At 40.2% G+C, this 24,995-nt stretch overlaps 1 protein-coding gene across 1 annotated transcript in view; it reads right to left on the reverse strand.

Moving 5' to 3' along the window:
• Positions 1-1,089: 1,089 nt before the first annotated feature.
• The window catches only part of fgf12a (fibroblast growth factor 12a), a 29,657-nt gene continuing 5,751 nt past the window's right edge, over positions 1,090-24,995 (reverse strand). Inside the window, 4 exon segments of the mRNA XM_046877016.1 lie at positions 1,090-3,079; positions 4,497-4,577; positions 4,580-4,694; positions 18,784-18,887. Of these exon segments, the coding sequence (XP_046732972.1) occupies positions 2,964-3,079; positions 4,497-4,577; positions 4,580-4,694; positions 18,784-18,887 (416 nt within the window). The 3' untranslated portion in view covers positions 1,090-2,963.

Consider the following 24,995-nt stretch of genomic DNA (forward strand, 5'->3'; position numbering starts at 1 on the left):
CACCTCATTAAAGATCTGCTTTAAATGAGTTGGAAGTGTGTGGAAGATCTCCAGCTATAGAGCTCTTAACACTATCGAAAAGCTTTGGGAAGAATGTAAACAATGACGTTCCTCACGTCCTCACCTACATCAGCACCTTACCTAATCATCAGTATCTCACAAATATCTCCACAAAAAAAGAAATTTTGTGGAACATCTTCCCAGAAAAACGGAAGTTATTATAACAGTAAATAGAGACTCAATGTGGAATTGAATGCTCGAAAAAAGAAGCATTTTCTGGTCAGGTGGTCACAAACGTGAATGGGTTTCATGGGTTTTGCACGTGCACTGAGCTGGAAGTCTTCAGGAGTGTTTTTATCGTATTAACTTCAGCACAGAGGGAATAAAGAGATGCTGAGGAGGAAACGACTGTTTACAGCTGCCGTAATGTACTTTAGAACAGAAACGTCTTGTAAACAATGAACAATTAATGATATTTATTTAAAATTAATAAAATAATTGCTGTAGTTTAAAAGAATGAAACAATACGGGGTGTTTTATTGATTATATTATGAAGAAAGTAACTCCTGACCTTCATCACATCTCGGACATGAAAAATTCACTCCCACCTGACTACAATGTGCAGATTTACTTTGCACACACGCACACACACACACACACACACACACACACACACACACACACACACACACACACACACACATATACAGAAACACACTTTGTGTTGGTAGGAAAACACCTGACATAACATTTGGTGCTTGACATTGAGGTGAGGCCCATTTGTAACACACGTACACACACACACACACACACACACACACACACACACACACAGTACAATTCGAACACGCAGTCTTTCTCATCCTCGGGAGAAAAAGTCTGTTTCCATGACAACGCTAGGATGAAGGGCACAGGAGCAGCATCCTAAAAAAAATCCCCCACATCGAATTGGCACTTTTTCTATTTTACAGCATTACACACGGGGACGAAACAAAAAAAGCAACGCTGACGATCGATGGTTCGTTTCATTCATTTAATTCATTTAAAAAATAATATCGATTTATTAAAAAAGATCCCAGGACCAAAGTGAAAGCTTAGGATCATACCTTTATTCTTAAACAATCTCTAACATCATTCTTCTTTAATTTCAATGCATATATTTATTACATCCCATAATAATTCATAATGCATATTCATATTTATATGATAGTGTTTTGATAAAGGTGAAAACGTCTGCAAACGTGAAAAATAAAGTTCTGGGTTTTTTTTTTTTACTCAACCCAAAAAAAAAAGGAAAGAAAACAAAAGAAAAAAAACCACCACATTTTCGTTTGGTGACCCCCCTGACTGACAAACACAAACACACCCACCCACACACACACACACACACACACACACACACACACACACACACACACACACACACACACACACCCACCATGTCTACTCTACATTAAGAAGAAACACAACATTCCTGATTCATGCGTTCGAGTCTCTTTGTGGCAGACTCTCGGGTTCAGCTCTCACTGCTGCCCCTAGTGGAAGACTGGTGAATAGCGTACAGAGCTTTCTCAAGTTGAGAAACTTTTTATTTTATTTATTATTATTTTTTGCTGGACTTTACCTTGCGTTTTTTTGCGACACCTAAATTACCCCCTCCACTCCACACTACTCCACCCAACCCCACCCCCCCGTCCACACCTACAGCCTACAGGCCAGTCTTTGTGCTTTGGCCCAGACGGGGCAAGAGCAGGGTGGCACAAAATTGAATAAATAAAAATAAAAACCTCTAGACCTTTATTATTTATTTTTAGACTAGGGCTTCCTGAGTTGGAGAACGATTAGGAGAAGAGGTATTTTGCTGTCGATCGAGGAGTATGCTGGCTCAGCAACGTTGTATTAATATAATTTATATATATTTTATCTCCAGCTCAGAAGTACTCATCTGGGATTATGAGAATTCTAGGAAGATTTTTAGGGACGAAATCCAAATTGTGGCTATTTACAGAAAGGCTGCATTGCATTTAAACAAGGTTTGAGTTCGTTCCAGGTTGAGAAGGTGGACAGCAGCATCTTGCAAAAAAACAAAAACAAAACAAAACAAAAATTGCACACAAATTGATATGATTTCTCATAAAAAAAAAAAAGATGAACTATTACTCTTTGTGGAAACAAATTCAAAACAAACAAACTGCAGCTAAAGCCATCTCACAAGCTAGCTGCAACCCTGCTTTGGCATCCAGGAAGACTTGAAAAAAAAATGTAAAAAAGCCCAAAATCTTTCTCATATCCTGCAAGAACTCCAATTTTTTAAAGTACAATTATAATACAATCATCAACTGACACCAGTGTAGATTCATAGAGATTTGCTTCAGTAAAAAAGTGCATTCATTGACAAGCAATTTAAATAATAATAATAATAATAATAATAATAATAATAATAATAATAATAATAATGACATTCAATTAAACATGTGCAGTCTGGATAAAAACCAAGAGACTTTAAATGAAGAAGATATCGATGTCTTCAATACCAAAAATCGCCTCACGAGGAGGTGGAAAAGCCTCCAGAGATGATCCTAACACACGAGAGCGCTTCAAAGCTCGGCGTTTCTTTTACACGAAATCGACTCGAAACTATTCTGGTGACGCGATTGGCGTCGTTGCATAAAATGTGAGTTCGAGTCTTGATTTTCTTTTTTTTTTACATTTTTGTTTTTTTTGCTGCTTTAGCTCTTGCACGTTTGTAGCTTGGAGCCCCTCCCCCCCCTCCTACAATTTTTCACAGGAAAGACTTTGTCTTCGTCGTATCGGGTTGATCGTGAGTTCCGTTGTGTTTTTCCCAAGGCTTGTTCTTTTCTGCAGGCAATATGTATGTGTATGTGTGTGTGTGTGTGTGTGTGTGTGTGTGTGTGTGTGTGTGATGTTTTTATTGTTGGTGTTGTTGCCGTATCCGGGTCCTGCTATGTAGAGTTCTGATTCACCGCTTTGCCTCCGTTCATGGCCGGAGTTCCTGAGCTTTTCCTGGAGCGATGCTTCTCTTCGATCTCATGCAGCGAAGGCTCCCGGTACATGCAGACTGCGGAGCAAACATGATGCAACAATCAGGGAATGTTTTCTTTTTTCTTCTTTTTATCTAGAACGATCTGTACGTTGTAATATTCTAGGTTCTACAAACACTTTGGTTTATAGCTGCTATAACGTAAGTGAGAACAGGAACGTATTTGTTTTGTGGGCCGTAACATCCATAACATCAAATGTAACAATAAACAATTAAAAGCATGATGTGTTTTCGACAGGACAGCATCTTTATATGGGTGTCAGTTCTAATTTGTGGGTGTGGCTTATGCTAATTGTGAATGGGCGTGGACTTTAATTATTAACATTTCAGCACAGCCGCTGATGGACAGCGTAAATTTATTGTGCATGTACTGTAGCTGAGATTGTATTCAGCAGTATAATACATTTCAGAGCATCTTTGATAGATAGATAGATAGATAGATAGATAGACAGATAGATAGATAGATAGATAGATAGATAGATAGACAGGTGGGTGGCAGGCAGGCAGGCAGGTGGGTGGCAGGCAGGCAGGTAGGCAGGCAGGTAGGCAGGCAGGCAGGCAGGCAGGCAGGCAGGCAGGGGCAGGCAGGCAGGCAAGCAGGCAGGGGCAGGTGGCAGGTGGCAGGCAGGCAGGCAGGCAGTGGGCAGGCAGGCAGGTGGCAGGCAGGTGGCAGGCAGGCAGGGGCAGGTGGCAGGCAGGCAGGCAGTGGGCAGGCAGGTGGCAGGCAGGCAGTGGGCAGGCAGGTGGCAGGCAGGTGGGTGGCAGGCAGGCAGGCAGGCAGGCAAGCAGCAAGGGGAGACAGGCAGGCAGACAGGCAGGCAGACAGGCAGGCAGACAGGCAGGCAGACAGGCAGGCAAGCAGCAAGGGGAGACAGGCAGGCAGGCAGGTGGCAGGCAGGCAGGCAGGCAGGCAGGTGGCAGGCAAGCAGTAAGGGGAGGCAGGTGGCAGGCAAGCAGGTAGGCAGGCAGGCAGGTGGCAGGCAAGCAGCAAGGGGAGATAGGCAGGCAGGCAGGCAGGCAGGCAGTGGGCAGGCAGGTGGCAGGCAGGCAGGCAGGTAAGCAGTAAGGGGAGATAGGCAGGCAGGTGGGTGGCAGGCAGGTGGGTGGCAGGCAGGCAGGCAGGCAGGCAGGTAAGTAGTAAGGGGAGGTAGGCAGGCAGGCAGGCAGGTAGGCAGGCAGGTAGGCAGGCAGGTAGGCAGGCAGGCAGGCAGGCAGGCAGGCAGGCAAGCAGGTAGGCAGGCAGGCAGGTAGGCAGGCAAGCAGGCAGGTAAGTAGTAAGGGGAGGCAGGCAGGCAGGTGGGTGGGTGGGTAAGTGGGTGGGTGGGTAGATAGGTAGGTAGGAAGATTCCCGAAACGTCTATTGGCACGTGCTATTGTGCATGTACTGTAGCTGCACTTGTATTCAGCAGTATGGTTCAGCTCAGAGTTTGAGTACCTTCGATAGGCCTGGGGAGGAAGTGTGATGAAGGCTTGGTTTTCTTCACACGATTGCCCTTCATGACTTGGCCGTCTTTGTAAGACCCAGAAACCAGGCGCGGCCCGACTCCTGCTGCCGGTACATGGTGGATGAGTAGATGACGTAGTAGTTCTCAAAAACAGACTCCTTGAATTTACATTCGGGAGTGAACATTTCCTGTAGAGCATAAACAAAATGAGTCGAGAGAAGGGGGGTATATATATATATATATGAGAGAGAGAGAGAGAGAGAGAGAGAGAGAGAGAGAGAGAGAGAGAGAGAGAGAGAGAGAGAGAGAGAGAGAAAGTGTGAGAGAGTGAGAGAGGAAGACAGGGCAAAAATCCCAGAGGGAACACCTAGCTGGACAGTGACCTAGCATGTGTGATCAGTGGGAGGTTTTGACAGGACCTCTGTGTGTGTGTGTGTGTGTGTGTGTGTGTGTGTGTGTGTGTGTGTGTGTGTGTGTGTGGCTGTCAGGCAGCAGATGTCTCGACCCTTACCTGGGTCTCAAATGTGTCTGCAATGTTGGTTTAGAGGACATGAGGTAAAGATGATGAACCCAAAGCCTTTTGTCTTACATCACACACATACACACACACACACACACTCACAGAAAATGAGCTCGATCAGCTTTTTTATGGCAGTTTTGCATCAGCATTTGCATCGTTGTTCTGTTTTTTAATCAGTCTATTAGCAGTATTTTACCATAATGAAATTAGCATATTTTAGCTCGCTAGTTTGTTTGTTAGCGAAAACACGTTGAGGTGGAACTCGTTCTGTTTCGCCAATATGCTAGCGTGATTATCCAGAACCGCCAGGTTTTCTGTCAAGTTACATAAACTGGTACAAAGAACTTAATGATTTTTGCAGTCAATTCAGTAAGACATATAAAGATACAATGTGGCGGCAAAAGTATTGGGACACCCGTTTTTTTTTTTTTGGGCATATGCGGTTCTTCCCAAACTGTTACCACAAAGTCAGAGGCACACTATCCTTCACTGGAACTAAGAGACCTTTTCCATCATGACAATGCCCATGTGCACAAAGCCAGAAGACCTCCATGAAGATATGCTTGAAGAGTGGCATGCTATAGAGCTCTAACCCTCAATATTAGTCACACATTAGATATTAGTAACACCCGTGGTTGAATGAATCTCCACAAAATCTAGTGGAGCTTATTTAAATAGCAAACGGGGACTAAATGTGGAACGAGATGTACAAAAAGAAGCACAATACCAATCTTCTGCTCAGGTCATAAGACATATTTTTTCATATATTCGTGTGTGTCGCTCTGTGTAGGTTTGTTTGTCGTTTATGACGCCTCTGATGACGCCTGATTTCCTCTTTAGGACTTTTCTTTTTTGTTCTTCATGTTTATGCTCCTAAATGAATAATAATATGATGCAAATCCAAATTACTACTCACTAATGGAATGCGCTTTAATATTTCAGTCGGTGGTAGAAAGTAAACTTAATTGTACTGTGAGGTGCACAGGTTCCCAACCCAGGTGCTGGAGAACATTCTGTCCAGTTCCTAAAAACAACCAACATGGAGCTCTTTAGCTAATTATGAGATCCTCCTGTAGTTCTCCTGTTATAAAACCCTGTAACCACATTAACATCCAGTTCCAGTTCCATAAAAAGTGAGGCATCTACTGAGGCATTTCTAAATGATCTTACTGAGCTCCATGGAGGATCTTTGCGTGTAGAACGACTCATACGGTGATTCTGATAAAAAGCAGGAGTTAACTCCAACAGCTTCATTATAAGTAGAATAGAAGAGCATATGATAGGCCAGAGGAATCTGCTAATTCTGCATTCACACTAATTCCAGATCAATTGAAATCAGCGTTTTTTTCAATTTAAAACACTCTTCCACACTCTATACTGACATTTTCCAAAAATTGCTCATTCCCACACAGAAAACACTGTAGAAGTACAAAGTGCCGTCTGCTGTCCAGGCAGGAGAACCACAATATCAATCGTTGTGTTTGTTTTGAGCTGAATGTGCCACATGAACACTGGCAATCGCAGCTCAGTGGTCAAAATGTTGTTAACCACCTTCTGATCAGAACCTTATAGATTTAAATCATTGCACCACCAAGGTGCCACTGCTGGGCCCTTAAGCAAGGCCCTTAACCCAGTTTTATATACATATATAACAAATGTGGTTTTGGTAAGTCACTTTGGACAGAGGAATTTGCTAAATGGCATAGATGTACGTGTTACATGATTGAGAATGCATCTTAAAATGTATCCACTTCTTTTTAAAAAGCTAAAAAAAAGTAAATAATAAAAAAAAAATGTCAGTGTGGAATGGCAAAATTAAAAATGTAGAGAAAAAGAAGCTTTTTTCAAGTGTATCCAGATAAACATGGATGTAAAGTAAATCGTGGGATTGATGAGGGAAATTGCTTGGAAGATGTTTGGCGTAGCAAAGGATTTTAATTAGTGTGCGGAACTCTGAAGCGTGTAATGTGGTTCTTCTCTCTGGTGGTTTTGTCTCCGTCCCCTGTGTTAGCATTGGTTTGTTTACTAAGTGTGGGCGCCTGTTCCATGGCAGACCCTCAAAGAGTCCATTTTAATTTACGTCTTTATGTGTTATTAGTCTTAAATCCTGCGTCCTGTTTCTGACCCATTCGCGTGTTCTGAATACCGATCATACCTGTTTGCTAGAACCTGACCGATGCTGCAAACAACCCAAGTGATTTGTGGATTTTTTTAATAAATATCACACCGATTTTCCAGCACATTTATACGTGCTCAATTCCCTACACAGGTCGAGTACATTCGCTTCAGCGTGTCCTTAATGAAATGATTCATTCTCATATCCCAATTGGAAAATGTACATAATCAGCATGACGTCAATTCGATTCCCGACCGCAAGCGAACGTGTTTGAAGAACGTCATTTCAGCAGCGGAGGAAAAAAAAGAGAGAGAGAGAGAGAGAGAGAGAGAGAGAGAGCAATCTGCAGTGTTTTCTCAGTAATGGAACCATGATGAATTACATTTTTCATCTAGCGCAGCCTCCCAGGCGCAGTCTGGGAGGTACAGAACCGAGGACAAGCCCAAAAATTGCTTTCATTTAAATTCCTCTCGGAGGCGAAAGAAAGACAAAAGGGCCGCTTTGAGAAACAAGACCATTACCTCAGACGCTGTAAGATGTTTGTGTCAGGATGCAAAAAGGAATGAGAAATAATGTTGATATCATAAGCAAGGAGATTTTCGTCAGTTGCATTTTGGGAGGGAAACAAAGGTTCGTAACTTTCACGTTTAACACGTTTCTCATTTGTGTTTGTTTAACACGTCATGGTTTACATGGGACATTTGTTTCTTTCAAACACAAGTCACAAATGCTTCATTTTTTAGGGATGGTAAGATTCAGAGATTCGCATTGGTGCATCGATGAAGTGAATAATTTGTACCATATTAAATTGCACAGCATCATATTACTAAATTGTTATAGAAGGGAATTGTATTGCATCCGTATAAAACATGAAATATAAGGAATTGAGGGAATGAGGTTACTCAGTGGTTAAGATGGACTTTAGATTGGAAGGTCCTAAGTTCAAATTTCGCCACCACTGTTGGGCCCTCGAGTAAGGCCCTAAACGAACAACTGCTCAGTAATGTACATAACACAATTCTAAGTCAATCTGGATACGGGCATCTAATAAATGCTGTAAATGTGCGGAAAAAACACTAGCAAGACTCCATTTCAATAATTCTTATGTTTCTCGCTTTTTCAACGACCAAAATGTTCACCTAAAAACACTTATTGTTACTCTCAGACCTTATGGTGTGTCCGCTGTAAAAGTGTGTTACTATTAGAACAGGTGCTTTTATACAAACCTGAGTTTTTAATTATAGTTGAATACTCTCTGAGCTGCAGTTCTGGAAAATGAATCCATGATTTGAGACTCGAGACTTCCTCAGTGCTGTGATAATCATCAGTGAAAAAGCAGCACAGTGAAAGAAATAGACAGAAATAATAGAAATTGAAACCAGTAGTTGGATGAGACTGTCTTGGGGACACTATATGGACAAAGGAGTGTATTTGTGGACACCTGCGCATTAGACTGGTGTGTGTTTTTTGTAACATCTCTTTCCACATTTAATCCCCATTCACTCATAATAGAATCCACTCTTATGGGAAGATGTTCCTCTAGATTTTGTAGAGATGTGAGAGATTTTATTGAGCCACAAGAGTGTTAGTAAAGTCAGGTACTGATGTAGATGAGGTGAGGAGGCCACTTCCAACCCTTGTAAAGCAGATCTTCAAGGAGCTAGCTTTGTGCACAGGATCATTGTCATGCAGGTTTCAACGTGAAAAAATCCAGTGCCCCAAAACTGTCCATATAGTATACTGGTAATGCTAATAAATGAGAAGAAGGAAAGAGAACGTAGGATGACGGCAGGGTCGAGACCAGACGAGGACGTGTTTGGCTATGAGAGACTCTGGAGCAAAGACAAATGGACGTGAATTTAACAGGACAGCGCTGCTTAAGCTAGATAAATCGTTCATTGCCAAAGACCCGTCTGACAGGGCGTTATTATTCCGAAGGCAAAGCCGGAGCGGACCTCGAACACACCACACCAATGCCGTCTAGACAGTCGCTTCAATCACACCGAAAGTCTCAGAAGGACACGCTTCTAGAAGGCTAGAACGTTCCCTCATGCGAGCTTTAATAACTGGAGGACTTTCATTTTAAAGGACAATATAATAAACGAGACAGCTTTAATCAAAGAGCTGGTGTGAGATATTACGTGGAAGTTGTTTACTAATAGGGTGCGGACGCAAAATCAATGACCTGACCCCGACGAATAAAGGCTTTCTGTTACACGTGTATCGATCCGTGAAGATTATCGGGAAGGAATTAATAAAATGACTTCAGCATTTTAATTAGCTTAATTGATCTCTGCTGCATGCCAAGTATGAGTAAAAAAACAGCAGGAACTTTTTATGATGCTTCCACTCACAAATTTAGGTGGAAATGTTCCATTCAGCTTTTCAAAGACTACAGAACTGCTTTTTTTTTTTACCACAAATCCTTTTCTGAATCATCAGTACCTGGCACTACTTTTTACATTTTACCTGGAACATTTATTTTTTTATTATCTGAAGATTTTTTACTCTGAACTACCTTTTTTTTTTTTTTTTTTCTAAACCTGGAACTATTTCTTTTATAACCTTTTAGTCACTACCAGAAATACTTTTTTACCTGGAACCTTTTTGTTTTTATTTATTTATTTAATCTTAACTAATTTTTAGTAATTGCTGGAACTATTGTAGAAGACGTCTTTGAAAGCAGTAGAACTCAGTTTTCCCTTCACTTGAACTACGAGGCCCAAACCTAGATCTATGAAGATTTGCTCCACATGGGTTAGAAGTGTGTGAAAGATCTCCTGATATAGAGCTCCTGACCTCAACCCTATTAAACAACTTAGATATGAACTGGAACATTGACTGTGAAGAATGTAGAGGTATATAAAGATATATAGGTATAGACGGAGGTATAGAGAGATATATAGATAAAGACGGAGGTATAGAGAGATATATAGATAAAGACGGAGGTATAGAGAGATATATAGGTATAGACGGAGGTATAGAGAGATATATAGATATAGACAGAGTTATAACATAGCAGATAAAGAGAAGGTTAAAAACTGGTGTGTTCCTTTAAAAAAAAAACTTCAGCCAGTCATTTGCTACACGAGGCAGTTTTATAGCGAGGTGCTTTTAGCTGGTGATGGCGAATGCGGCTGTACGTCAACTGCATTTCATTAGCTTTAAGATAATTAACCCTAAGAGCAGAGTTGCTGAGATGTAGATCTGGCATACAGAATGAGTCGAGTGTGTGTGTGTGTGTGTGTGTGTGTGTGTGTGTGTGATGATGAGAGAGAAAATAAGAGAGAAAATAAAAGATAGTAGGTGTGTGCTGGAGTGCATTTTAATCAGTTATGAGCAGACGTGAGACGTGCGCACGACAGCGTATAGAAGCTCCATGTTCAGCTCCAGCTTCATGTTTCTGAGTGGCTTTGATGTATGGCAGAAGGTGCACTTGTGCTTATTGAAAGATGGAGGAATTTAAAGGAGAGATGGATAGAGGGATGGAGAGAGAGAGAGAGAGAGAGAGAGAGAGAGAGAGAGAGAAGGAAAGGGAGTTGGGATTACCGCTGTGCAACAAAGTAGGACACATCAAGCATGTCATAAATAATGGAGGAGAACTCCGTAGCCGAAAACGGAAACCCCACGCAATCCTGCTCCTAATGCTGCAAAGCGACATCACACAAACCCTCCTTCAACGACCCACACCGCAGCCGCCGACGACACGTTTTATACCGGAAACAATCTAAAACCTACAGTCACATTAACAAGGAGAAACAAGGAGAAGTCACGTGCTGAATTTCACGTGTTCTTTGTTCAGAGCTCAGGTTTTTAGCTGTGATAGTACGGGACAGTTTCAAACGTAGAGCATGTGGGACACCTGACATTTCCAGCCATACTGTACCTTCTTCATAGACACACAGATATGTAGGAAGCCTTTGGATGTGGGAGCATGAAATTTTCCCTTCACTTCAACCAGGAGACCCAAACCTGTTTCAGCATCACAATGCTTCTGTGCACACAGACAGCTCCATGAAGATCTGCTTTCCATGGGATGGAAGTGTGTAGAAGATCTCCTGCTATAGAGTTCTGACCACAGCCCTATTTAACACGATGATTGTGAACACTGACTGCACCCCAGGCCTCCTCACCTACATCAGACTTTACTAACACCCTTTATCTACTCAAATCTTCACAAAATCTAGTGGAACATCTTCCTAGAGGAGTGGAGCTTATTATACATATAAAGCAGTTACCTGATGTGATACGATTCCCCTGTTACGAAGCGATTCCGATTTCCATTCGATTCAACACGGTGCGGTTCAACGAAGAAAATATGATGCTGTGCAATTCGACATGGAACAGAAAGTCCACTTTTATTTCTCTGGTTCAGACAAACAGCAAGTCATCATCACTTTTACAAACAGGCCTTTGTAGATCAAAAAGAAAAAAAGATAATAAAACCAGATGTTGTTTTCCTGCTGTGTTTGCAGGAAGTTACAGCTCTACCTCTGCCATGTTAATCTGTATACATTATGACTCTGAGGACACGCCTCGGCCTCCGTAGTATTGATACGGCGTATTCACGTAGCAGCAGCGGTGCTTTACTAAATAGTAAAGCTATAGCGCATCTACTAATATTTATATATAAATAAATTGTGCTTTAATGACGCAAAAACCGATGCATCGCATTACAAACGCCAACTTGTATCCGATGCTTTTTTTTTTTAATCTGTGCATCACATCATTAACTTTTATGCCGACGTGAATCGCTGAATCGTACCGTCCCTACTGGGTAAAATTCAAGACAGGCACCAGACACACACTTATTAACACACTCTTGCACACCCAGTGGTAATGTAGCATCACCAATCCACTCATGAGCATGCTTTTGGGACTTTCGGAGAAAACCCAGTAAACCCTGAGAACACTCGAAATCCACATCTTTATCCAAACAATGACGGTTTGAGTAAACAAGTGATGAAAATGTTCCCGTCCTGTTTTTAGAGGACACGCAGTCGAAGTTTGTGATTTCGCATGAAGGAAGTGCACGCTGCTCATCGGCAGAAAGATTTATGGCTTTTTGAGCGCTTCGTCTGTCGCAGGCGGAGTGGGGCCAAGCTCCTGGGGTCTAACCTATTTATGGGCTTCAAGCAATTATTAGCGGAAGATTGTGGTCACTCCTGAGAGAGTCTTACACACACACACACACACGCACACACACACACACGCACACAAACAACACGCACACTTAATCTTAAATTTCACCTAAGAGGCTGTAAATAATGTTCTTCCTCAAACTGTTAACACAAAGTCTGACGCACACAATTGTACCAGGCGTCTTTGGATGCCGGAGCATGAAATCTTTTCTTCGCTTGAACTACGAGACCCAAACCTGTTCCAGCATGAACGTGGAAGATCTTGAATGGTCTGCTATAGAGCACCAACATCTTTCAGATGAATGTGAACACTGAGCGCCCCTCAGGCCTCCTCACGTCACCAACATCAATGCCTGATTTCATTAAGTATGAGCACAAATCTCCTCAAAAACTAGCGAAATATCTTCCCAGAAGAGTGGAGCTTTTTATAACAGCAAATAGAGGATAGGATGGACTTGTTTCCATAATAGTGTCACAGCGCTGATAAATTTCTTCATTCTGATTGGTCTAAAGTGTAGCTGCAATTCGCAGGTTTATGGTAATGCCCTCATTCTAATAGATTTGTAGATTTATATAAGGAGTCTCCAGTTTTAGTGTAGCGTAAGCTTTAAGATTAGATTTTCTGACAGGACGACGGAGTTTACGCCTCTTAGCGATTTCGCAGTAACGTGGCGCTGCACTCAACAACGTTATACGTAACTGTAATTGGATGAAAAGGACGTCTGTTGTTGCTTTGCTTTAAAATGAAATAAAACAGTCAAATAATAAATTATGGTGAAGTGACCCAGTTAGGGTGTACGATATTGTTTATATCGTGTACGTTTATATCGTAATTGCTGTTTCAACAATGTGCGATATGACATATAGACTCTTTATAGACGTCTAGATCTTGACGTATAGACTCGTGCATTTAGAATGATCACAATATGATGTGATGGCAGAAAATGTGTACATTTATATAATTTCTTATAGGTAATCAATATCACAAGTGTCATTTGTATCTTCAGAAATCAGATATCAAAATATATTAGATTAGATTATAAAATACTGATTTAATTCGCAACAGCCAAAATCTCTTATTGTTCTAATTGACTGATCGAAAGTAGTAATGACTTTGTAACGGTTACTAAAAATCTATTTGAACTCATTAGAAAAGATTCTTCTGTATCACTGTTGTGAACTGACCACCACACAGAATATAAAGAATATCAACAGTTTTAGGAGTCAGCTGTCCATGGTCCTTAAAGTGCCAGTACAATAACATACTCTCACAGCCATGCGAGTCACTCCAGATGTGGTGGGATCCAAGTTTTCAAAGGCTAGGGACAAGCTGCATCATTACAGCATGGAGAAGACCAGCCTCCATTTCCTCCTTCATGCTGTTCAGGACTGCAAACAAAATGAGCAGAAGCAGAGCAGAAAATCTTTCGCGGGTAATTACATCCCAAAAGACCGAAACCAACTAACACTGGAACCTCTGTCCTCTCTTAAAGAGAAGCAATGCAGTCCACCAGAGCATCCAAGGAAGCCACCGTAACACTGCTGAGAGCTTCTCGGACCACCACCTAATGAAATACTTCATCTTCAACCAGACGGTTAACGGGGGCGGATAATCGTTAGTCGGCAGAATTTTTTATGTATCACAGGCCATCACATCCGCACGGCACCTCGTGAGATCCCTTCCTCGGGATGTTTAATGAATTCAAATTATCCGAAGTACAGAGGAGGAGATGATGAAAACTAGCCTTGTGGAAACAACGTGGGCACGAAGTAACCCCTAAAGACGAGCTGCACAAAATTTTGCATCCTGCTGAATGTGGAGCATAAAATGGTACCAGTGGCTCTACAAGCCCCAGCTGATGGAAATATGGAGCAGGACTGCCCAAGCGGAAATGCAAATTTATAATCCAAATTTAAGCCTCCTCTTAACTTCCACAATCCTTTGTCGTTTAGTGTTTCACTCTCCTTCTCTCTATCTTCCTCCCTTTCTCTATGTCTCATATCATGATTCCTTCATCAAAGCAGATAGAACTTTGAAACTCGCACTTCCTCCTAGGCAACCGGTTCTTCTGAACTTTCTTGACACGACGAGCGTTCGAGTCTGCTGCATAGGCATGCATGCTCCTGATAGGATGGTTTGTTACTTAGCAACAGGGAAGGAAAGATACCTGACCTGCCACCCAGCAAGAACAGAACGAGTTCCGGTCTCAAGGTCACAGATAGACCTGGCCACAGTGGTGGATTTGACCTCGACAGTGCCGTAAGGGCTCTCTGAGAGCTACATAAAGCTGTTCAGAAAAATGTTCATCATAACATCTCAGATAATTATAATCAAACAATATAAAGACAAAAGTATTGGGACACTCGATTTTCCAGCCATATGTGCTTCTACTCCAAACTGTTACCACAAAGTTGGAGGTACACAGTTGAACTACAAGATCCAAACGTGGCAATGCCTCAGTGCACAAAGCCAGTTTCATAAAGATCTGCTTTACATGGGTTGGTAATGTTTGGATCTTGTATAGAGTTACAGATCTCTGACCAGGGGCGGATCTACACCAGGTTGCCAACTGCCATCCTAAAAAAAAGCATTGCCACTCCATGTGCCAATCCAGAACTGGTCTCCAAATGTACAAAGCATTTATTTACTTAGTTTTCTCGACCGATTTACAGCAGAGGGGCTTCAATGTGCTGAAATAAAAAATAAGGAACCAGACTCAAGAGGGATCCTCCTCCTCATCTGGGTGCCACCGAATGTCCATTTATTACAGATAAATGATGTTGAGGTGCAGTGATGGAGATCAGATGGAAACTGTAGTCCTGAATCAGTGTAGCTATTGCCTAAATATGTTTTCTTATTTCAAGACTCTTACTGCACTGGCAGATCATTCAACTTGTTTCTTTCATATACAGTACAGACCAAAAGTTTGGACACACCTTCTCATTCAAAGAGTTTTCTTTATTTTCATGACTATGAAAATTGTAGAGTCACACTGAAGGCATCAAGGGCTATTTGACCAAGAAGGAGAGTGATGGGGTGCTGCGCCAGATGACCTGGCCTCCACAGTCACCGGACCTGAACCCAATCGAGATGGTTTAGGGGTGAGCTGGACCGCAGAGTGAAGGCAAAAGGGCCAACAAGTGCCAAGCATCTCTCGGGGAACTCCTTCAAGACTGTTGGAAGACCATTTCAGGTGACTACCTCTTGAAGCTCATCAAGAGAATGCCAAGAGTGTGCAAAGCAGTAATCAAAGCAAAAGGTGGCTACTTTGAAGAACCTAGAATATGACATTTTTCAGTTGTTTCACACTTTTTTGTTATGTATATAATTCCATATATAATTCCACGTGTTCATTCATAGTTTTGATGCCTTCAGTGTGAATCTACAATTTTCATAGTCATGAAAATAAAGAAAACTCTTTGAATGAGAAGGTGTGTCCAAACTTTTGGTCTGTACTGTATTTAGACACTGCTTTTTGTTGCAGTTTATATACACCATATCATTACATTTATGTTTTTTCAATACATATATCAGATTCAGGTAAATTCAATCAGTCTTTATTTAATGTTTATAGACCAATATAAGAATGTGCACCCCAGTGTTTACACTGAATATGTAGATCATTCCTTGAATCCACAAGAACTATGCAAGGATGCTTGCTTCAGGGTTGCCACCCTCATAATTCTCATGCCTCCCCCTTGCCACCCCATAAATAATCTTCTAGATCCACCCATGTGTCTAGAAACTCAACCCGATTGAACACCTTTGATATGAATTTAAACACTGCACCTCAGGCTGCTTCTTCTTCTTCTTCTTTCAGCTTTTCCCATTAGGGGGCGCCACAGCGGATAATTCATTTCTATAACCCCCTGTCCTCTACATCTGCCTCTTTCACACCAACTACCTGCATGTCTTCCCTCACCACATCCATAAACCTCCTCCTTGGCCTTCCTCTTTTCCTCCTTCCTGGTGGCTCCATCCTCAGCATTCTCCTACTGATATACCCCATGTCCCTCCTCTGCACATGTCCAAACCATCTCAATCTCACCTCCCTCACCTTGTCTCCAAAACGTCCTACATGTGCTGTCCTTCTTATAAACTTATTTCTAATCCTGTCCATCGTCGTCACTCCCAACGAACATCTCAACATCTTCAGCTCTGCTACCTCCAGCTCCACCTCCTGTCTTTTACTCAATGCCACTGTCTCTAAACCAAAAGTAAAACATGTATACATATGTCAAATATGTTTTTCATGATTCATTCACATGATAATACTGCAGCCTTTGGTCTCTGGTGAGAGCATGAGCCTTCGTGGAGACGAGAAAGCATTTGATCGCATTATAGAACATCTTTAACTATCAATTTCATATGATGCAAAAAAACAAAAACAGTAAACAAACCAGACAACCTTTTAAATTAATTAATATTGAGATGTCTCCCAATCGGATGCCATAAAGGCTCACGCTGTCGCAGGAATTTGGCTCCCGTATTCCCATTCAGAAATGTTTCCTAATATAAATATTACTGCTGAGGGAATAACCAGAGCCAAGTGCGTTCCAGGCGCCGAGCGCACGATAAGAGCACTTTCTATTTCATTCAAATAAAAAAAAATAAAAAACACACAAAAAACCACCAGCTAAGTGGCTCCTCATTAGCGTGAAGTGCTCAGGTCTCCTGAAACGCCGCCAAAAGCACGAACAAGCGTTTCACACGCGCAACACTGCAAAGGCCAAACTCGGAACACCTCCACTAAAACATGTCGGAAGTCCAGGAAATCAAACGCCCACTGTTTTATTCGCATCCTGTTATGAGAGCGTCTGAGTGTTCAGAGCGATTCATTTTTCAGGGTTCTGAAAATCAAATGATTAATTCTTGACAATAAATTTGTCAGAAAATATCCCCACGTAGCAAAAGGACGTCTGCACCCTTGTCTCGTCATCCGTCCTTGTTGATTCATTCACATGTCTTTCCTTTTTGTTTTGTTCATGTCTGTATATACAGTGTTGTGAAAATTGGATGTTTTTTTTTGTTTTTGTGTTTTTTTTGTATATTTGATACACATACATGTACAAGAATCGAAGACTACGCGAATATAGTCGTCGCAATACCCGAATATAATTAAAATATTTATTTAAGAGATTATTTACAGCATGAAGTCGAGAATGAAGTCGAAACATTTTGCGAATAAAGTCGGAATTACAGAAATAACGTCTAAATATTTTAAAATTAAGTAAAATTATGAGAATAAAGAAGAAATTACAGGAATTAAAGTCGGAATTACAGGAATAAAGTCAAAACATTTTGCGAATAAAGTCGGAATTACAGGAATAAAGTCAAAATATTTTAGAATAAACTAAAATTACGAGAATTAAGGAGATATTACAGGAATAAAAGTCTGAATTACAGGAATCAAGCCAAGGCTGTTATAAGTCAAAACATTTTGCGACTAAAGTCGAGATTAAAGTGGAAATTGTTTGAGATAAATCACAGAATTGCGAGTCACGTTTTGCTGTTTTGCCTAAAATGAATGTGGGATATTTGTTTAAATATTACTTCAGGTTATTATCATAAACGCCTTTACATGTCACTCGCATTTCCTTTAACTATTCTACCGCTGTATTACATGATAATAAAAAAGATCAAGTCTTTATTATTTCATTAATAAAAAATGTACTCGTTGGCAAATTGCTGTGGCATAAGAGGAATAAAACACCACAGAATGTGCTGCTGTCAGCAAATAATCAGCTTCAGAGTGCAGCAGAATCTCAGTAACTCCACACTGTTCATTAATAAAGAGATTCCTTTTTAATATTTTTTCTTTCACGTTGCAAAACCTACATAAATAAAAGCACGATGTGGTTTTCTTTATTGTTCGAGCGCCATAAAGCGGCCTCATCCCAACCGATCGATCGGTTACCAAAGCGCATCCGATTGCCACTTCATTAGGTAACGCTGATGGATTGGCGTTTGTGGGAATGATGCTTCAAACGTACGGTTTACTCCCCCCGTATTGATCCCGGCGTTAAATCCATAGCGACCCGGCAGCTATGGGAAATGAAATGACTCTGCTTCTTCTCTCGGACGGTCTTTTACAGGATTAAGAGTTCTGTGAGTGACCGTTATATAAGTAGTGGAGAGATGTAGCCCAATGCGACACTCTCGCAGGGTTTCGAGAAGCGAGCGACGTGCGGAAGAGAGCGCATATGCCTGTCATCCGCCATAACTCAGCAAGAGCCCACAGGGAGGAAGCTGGCAGGAGGAGCATTAACCCTTCACATAACCAGACTGCACTGTTTGGTGCAGGAGAACACCAGAGGAGCGAATGGTGCATCTCTGTGAGCATTGAGAATTTGTATTTTATCTCAGTTATGCTATAAGATTGGAGATATGCTGATAAGGAAGGATGCGCACTTATCCGATGAATAATCAGGTGCCGTCAGTCGGCATGGTGATAAATAATTTCTCTGCAGGTGGATTCAGGAGAACAAGCGACACTCACCGAGCTGTAGAGAAAGCCTTCTCCGTTCATGCCGATGTAGAAGCCAGCCTTCACGCCCTGGATAGCCACCACCCTGAGTCCGACCGGGATGAGGTTAAAGAGGGCTAGAAAGGCAAACAGCAGGTCCAATGTTAGATAATAATTAGATGCTGTCACCCCAGTAAATATGACACACAGCTGACTCAGCCAAATATATATACATATATGTGTATGGAGAGGGAGAGAGAGAGAGAGAGAGAGAGAGAGAGAGAGAGAGAGAGAGAGAGAGGAAAGTTGGGAAGCTGTTATAAGTTATTGCTGGATTAGATAAGTCACCCTGAACAAGTGCCAACCTGCACTTGTCCCCTGGAGGTGATACAATCTCATCAGATCGCAATCTATTTCTGTTAGACCAGGACATAAATTGGCCTCAACAGGATATTATATCCTCTAAACACGTCAATAAATCGCAAAGAAGATTTGACTAAAACGGAGTCATGGAAATCATCGCTGTCATGTAGATTCCCTGAATGGAGATTCAGTCATGGACTTTCTTCTCCTCTCATATTAAGCGAATTTCATGAACATTTATAATAAGAAAAAAGATTAGGGTGAAGGAAATGCTTAGATTTCCTACCTTTTGTCTTCGGGGCGAAACGATCGGATTTGTAATTATTCTCTTCAAATGGAGTCTTTAAAAACGAAAGTTTTTAGTGTTAAACTGCCTCAAGTCTTACTTGAACCTTGAAACTATCTTGAAATTACTTATTCAGTTTCTTAGCAACAATTTGGTGAAAAAAAAACATCCACTGTTTCATTCATTCAGTCATTTAATGATATGATTTGGAGTCTATTTCAGGAAAATGTGCACAAAGCAGCATGTAACCTGTAGGACAAGAGTCCATTCTGTACAAAAAATTATTATTGTCTAAATATAAGAAATCCGTGCATGATTTAAGAAGATCCAGACTGGAAACAAGTCGAATGATCTGCCAGTGCATTAAGATAATTACACGGTAAGAAAAGAGATTCTTGAAATTAAAAATATCTTGGCTTTATAAAAAACAAAAAGCATTAAAATAAGAATCATTTTTTTGTTAAAATTAACTTAAAACTAGCTTGTTGTTTTTTTTTTGTTGTTGTTTTTTTACTTTACTTAATTTGTGTGAATAACCTTAAAACCAAAGCTACTAAACAAGAGAATCTCTCAAAATTGAAGAATCCTTATTTTATATTGTGTCTTAAAAACGAGATAAAGAATTTAAACTAAAAACAATATTACTATTAAAATCAAGCTCACGCATACATGCGTATTGTCAACAATTATTTATTCAAATGTCCTGAAACACACAGTAGTTACGATGCAAAAACAAATCATTACTTCTCAAAATACTTCAACTTATTGCAACATTAAACAATATTAAATGTATTTTATCAGAACTAAACACTTGAAACATTTTTCACATAAGAAACTAAATTTAATTACAGAACAACTTAGTTAAAAGCTTTATACTGTAGATTCTGATCATTTGTTTATTAGGTGATCTTATTAGGTTTTATTGTGTATTTTTGCTCGGCTTCTGAAAATAAAACATAGTACTTTTATACCTATATCTTCCATGTATCTTCTATACTTATATACAATAAATATTTACATATTAGGGCTTTACAATACAATTCACATTAACGCGTGATTTGTGCAGCGTGCATTTTTGTTTGACTATTTTGAAATATATATATATATATATATATATATATATATATATATATAAAAAAGAGGTGAAATTAAAACCTTCAATGCTACACACGTTTATTTGCGACGTCCTTTCTTTATTTAGATATAAAAAAAACTTTTAATCACAAAACACTTGTTTTTCTGATGCGCAAGTCTCACAAAAATCGAGCACCAAAAATCCACCATGATGCACACATCCGGCAATTAAAACCGTCCGTGTGGAAACACAGCAAAAGTTCCGTTTGGTGCCCTGATTATTCACATAATCTAAAACACCTTAATTACTTTAAATCATTTACAAGTATATTTTGTCTTCATGCTCAATGTTGAGTTTGGTTTCATTAATAATAAACATCAATATTAGTCCATGCCCATGTTGATTAGAGTATTAAAAACTTAAAAAGTATTCATTTAGGGTACATTTAAAACAAATACAAACGTGCGATTTAGTTGCAGTTAATCACGATTTAGCTCGTGACAATCACGTGATTAACTACGATCAAATATTTTTGTGTCTATCATACACTTTTTTGTTTAATGTTTAATATTTGCTGTAGTTTGCTGTAGTTTGTCTGTAGCCTCACTTAAGCATTTCATTGTACAAACTGTCACTGTCATCTGTACATATCACACATAAACTTGTTGATATTAAACAATTATTTAGAATAAATAATACTAATGAACAAGTCCTAAGTTTGATAATTGAGCATTTTATCACAGCTAAAATAAAGTCTTAAAAGATACAGGCCTCACATGGCGTCTCTGATGGTAATTAAGCTCAATTTGCAGGTAAAATAACTAACTTTAAACTAAAGGAAAAAAAGATAAATAATCTTAATACAATCATAATAATTGTACACAATCTTCTCTTCCATCGTATTTTATTCTTAAAATAAGATTAATGCAATTTTTATGGCTAGAAATAAGATTGGAAGCATGTTTTAAAGAGAAGGAGGAAACTGGAAAACCCATAGAAAACCCATGTGGCCATTCAGGAAGTCAGTGAAACACAGACTCTTCCTCAAGCTCTATATTAATTCTTAAATATTAATTTCGAATGGGATATGGGATGTATACTCACAACCTTCTGGTCACTACTACACTTGTTCACTATGTATCATTGATGACCTGGACTCTGAAAAGGCTTTTTATATCTCTTGAAAGTTCTCTTCTTACCCAAGGTGATTTTGTAAAAGAAAAAAAAAGAAGCTGCACTCATGATGGAAAGGCACTCAGTGCTGTGACAAGGGCATCAGCAGGTAAAAATCTATGCAGGAGGGCTTCTGGAAAGTTCTGAGAGCAGTGAGTATGCGGAAAGCATTACGTATGAATGAAAAATTACCTCTCTGACTTCTCAGGTTTTTCTCATTAGTACTAAGAAACACAATCTACAGCTGTCAGATTAAGTTAGGACACATTTCAGTAATAAAACCGCAGTGTGATGCTGTTTTTGTGTTTAGCTCAGTTCAGCTTTAGAAAGAATACTTTGACGATCCCATCCTGGTCATACGTATCTTTATACACCTCACAAAGCCCAGGATCTGTCGCACCTAAGACAGAAGCGTCTCACTTCAGGAAGGTATAAGAGTAATCTTTTCTGACAGATCTGTGCGTATGTCTGCTCTGAAGTAAAAACACAAAAAAAACAAAAACAAAGAGCTAGTGGCAGCTGCCGAGACTCTTCAAAGAGACGGTCCGTCCTCAAACCCTGCCACCCAGCTGTGTCTTATCCATGCTGTCCAGACTCATGATCAGCAAAGCCGACTTTGGCTGGGGACCATGAGAAACTTATATTAGTCATGATTAATGACCGCAAACCTCTACAGCTCCATTAACAAAGCAGTCAAGGTCGCTGAATAGCTGGCATCAAAGGCAGATTGTGGAGCATTTACTAACAGCCACGGTTCATTCTTTATTACATTTCCTGCCTTCTGAAACAAGACATGAACCGTGGTAAGTACAATTTGTGTGTGTTTTGTCATTTTTTTGGCGAAGCAAATTCAGTGAAATACGAATTCAATATCTGCTGGGGTATAGTGGAATCCTAGGGGTCTGAGGAAAACAGATTGATGTGGACCACCAACATGCAAACAGTCTGAGTTAGATAGTGTCTCTACTTGCCTGTCAATCATGATGTTGGCTGGCAATTAGAAAAATCCTCTGTAGATCACTGTATTCCCTGAGTTTTGTCCTTCCATTGTGATGTAACATACACCTGTATACTACTACATCGTCTATATTTGAGTGACCTAACCGCTAACTAGCATGCTAGCAATCAAGAATCACACCACAGCCAGGGCAGGGTAGAACATTCCATTCAATAAACACACACACGGCCATCCATGATTGGCTAATATACACTATATGGACGAAAGTATTGAGGAATTTCCGAGACATATGTGGTTCTTTCCCAAACTGTTATCGCAAAGCTGAAGGCACACAATTGTATCGGACGTCTTTGGATCTTGAAATTTGCCCTCCACTTAAAGGAGACCCAAATCTGTTCCAGCATGACAATGCCACTGTGCACAAAGCCAGCTTCATGAAGATCTGCTTTACATGGTTTGGAAGTGTGTGAAAGATCCCCTGCTATAGAGCTCCAATCCTTCTAAATCTATTGTAGACGGATGTGAACGCTGACTGCACACCAGACCTCCTCGAGTCACCTACATCAGTACCTGACTTTACTAACACCCTTGTGGCTGAATAACTCTTACACAAATCACCTGGAAACATCTAAAACATCTTCCCAGTTTGATTGTCGTTGCATATAAAGTAAAGCATTTTTCATCCAGCCTCTATTTTATTGTTCTATAAGGACACAGCAATTCCTCAGAAGATGGCCGAAGAGTTATAACAACAACCATTCAGGTGTCCACAAACCTTTGTCCATAATAGTGTGTATTAATCCTAATCCCAGATTTTCTGATTAGTTTTTTATTAAATAGTCATTTGAAACAATTATTACCTCAAGCCCTGCTAAAAAGCCATAGTTACCTAATGTAGGTGTCATCATGGACCAGTTGATATAAATCAACGCAATTGTTGGTTGTTCCTGAACGTGGTTTCTTAACCAGAGTTATTAAATAGCACTAATTAGATACATTGTTTCGCTCGATTTGTTTTTTATAAACGTACCAGCCAAGGTCTCATCCCATGCTAACGAGCAATGCAAATTAGCCAATCAGTGTGTCCGGATCCTGAATTTCATGCTGTAGTAGATAAAAAGGGAAAGCCCAAGTCCTCAGACATTTCAACCCTGCATTAAACATCTTGGTTTTCAGGTGTCATCAAAACAATGATCTGGTTTCAAGAACTGATTTTCATTTAGATTGCTAGCGACGCCAGGAAGGGTACATATAGTATGCAGGACGCATTGCTGCTCCCGAGCTGTTGACTGCTGTGACAGAAAGGCCATCTGGAAATTCATTACTTTTCTCATCATCACAATCAAAGGTTCAAGAGGTCAATTATTTCAAGGTGGAAGTAATCCATAATTCTTCTTATCAGTTTCGACGATCGACACCGTTGCTTGCCATGGCACGAACACCAAAGAGCTTCTATATTCGTCTCTCGCTGTTTCAGTCTCTCGTGCTCTAAAGAGAAGTTTCTGGAATTGTGAATTATTTATAGTACAAATGGTTTGGGACATTTTTTGTTATATTTTACAGGATGAATTATTTAATTTTCTCTCCGAGCTCTGCAACTGTCTGACAGCTGAAGGTTTACGGTTCAGGAGATCTAAAAGATATTCCACCACCATCCTCCTCCTGCAGAACAAGCTTCATAGATCTTCACTTGACGCTCCAATTTTTCATCCTTGGTCTTTGTTTGAACAAACTTTCGATCCAATTTTTCAACAAATGTATTCGATTAATAATTTTTTAAATATATAACATTCCCAACATTAAACATTGTTTTTATGCAATTTCTCTTATAGTTTTAATGTTTTATTGCGTTTGTGTTTATTTTTTTTTATTGCTGAGGCTGCTTTAACACTGATACGGATAAATTTGAAAACGGCGTAATTGTCTAGAAAACGTAAAAAAAATAGTTTTCGGTTGCTTCGGTTCCAAAAGTTGCTCATCCACACCGAAACGTCTAAAAAAACTAAACGTAAGATGCTTCAATATGCATCATTTCCGCCCGCCATTTATTTGCGTTGGGGCTCTTTAAAACGTCGCATCAATTTCGAGGAAAGTTACGTTTTTTTAACTGGACCGACAGGAAGTGGGAAATCTTGCAGCGAGTAACACAGGAGTATAAAGTAGTATAAAATATAAAACATGCAAGAATATAGAATATGTTTGATCCGAAACGCAACTGTCCTCTGGTTCCACCGCTGAACAACAACTGCGAGGAAACATTCCGTCTCTTTTGAAGAAAAGCAACCTGGAGTAGATACAAACTGTACAACAAAACTGCTGTACAATCATCGTCCACCATCTTGGCTGAATTGGTCACATGACTGCGTTACTATGCAGTAAATAAGGCCATG

Source organism: Silurus meridionalis, chromosome 20 (genome assembly GCF_014805685.1).
Source record: "Silurus meridionalis isolate SWU-2019-XX chromosome 20, ASM1480568v1, whole genome shotgun sequence".
Taxonomy (NCBI): domain Eukaryota; kingdom Metazoa; phylum Chordata; class Actinopteri; order Siluriformes; family Siluridae; genus Silurus; species Silurus meridionalis.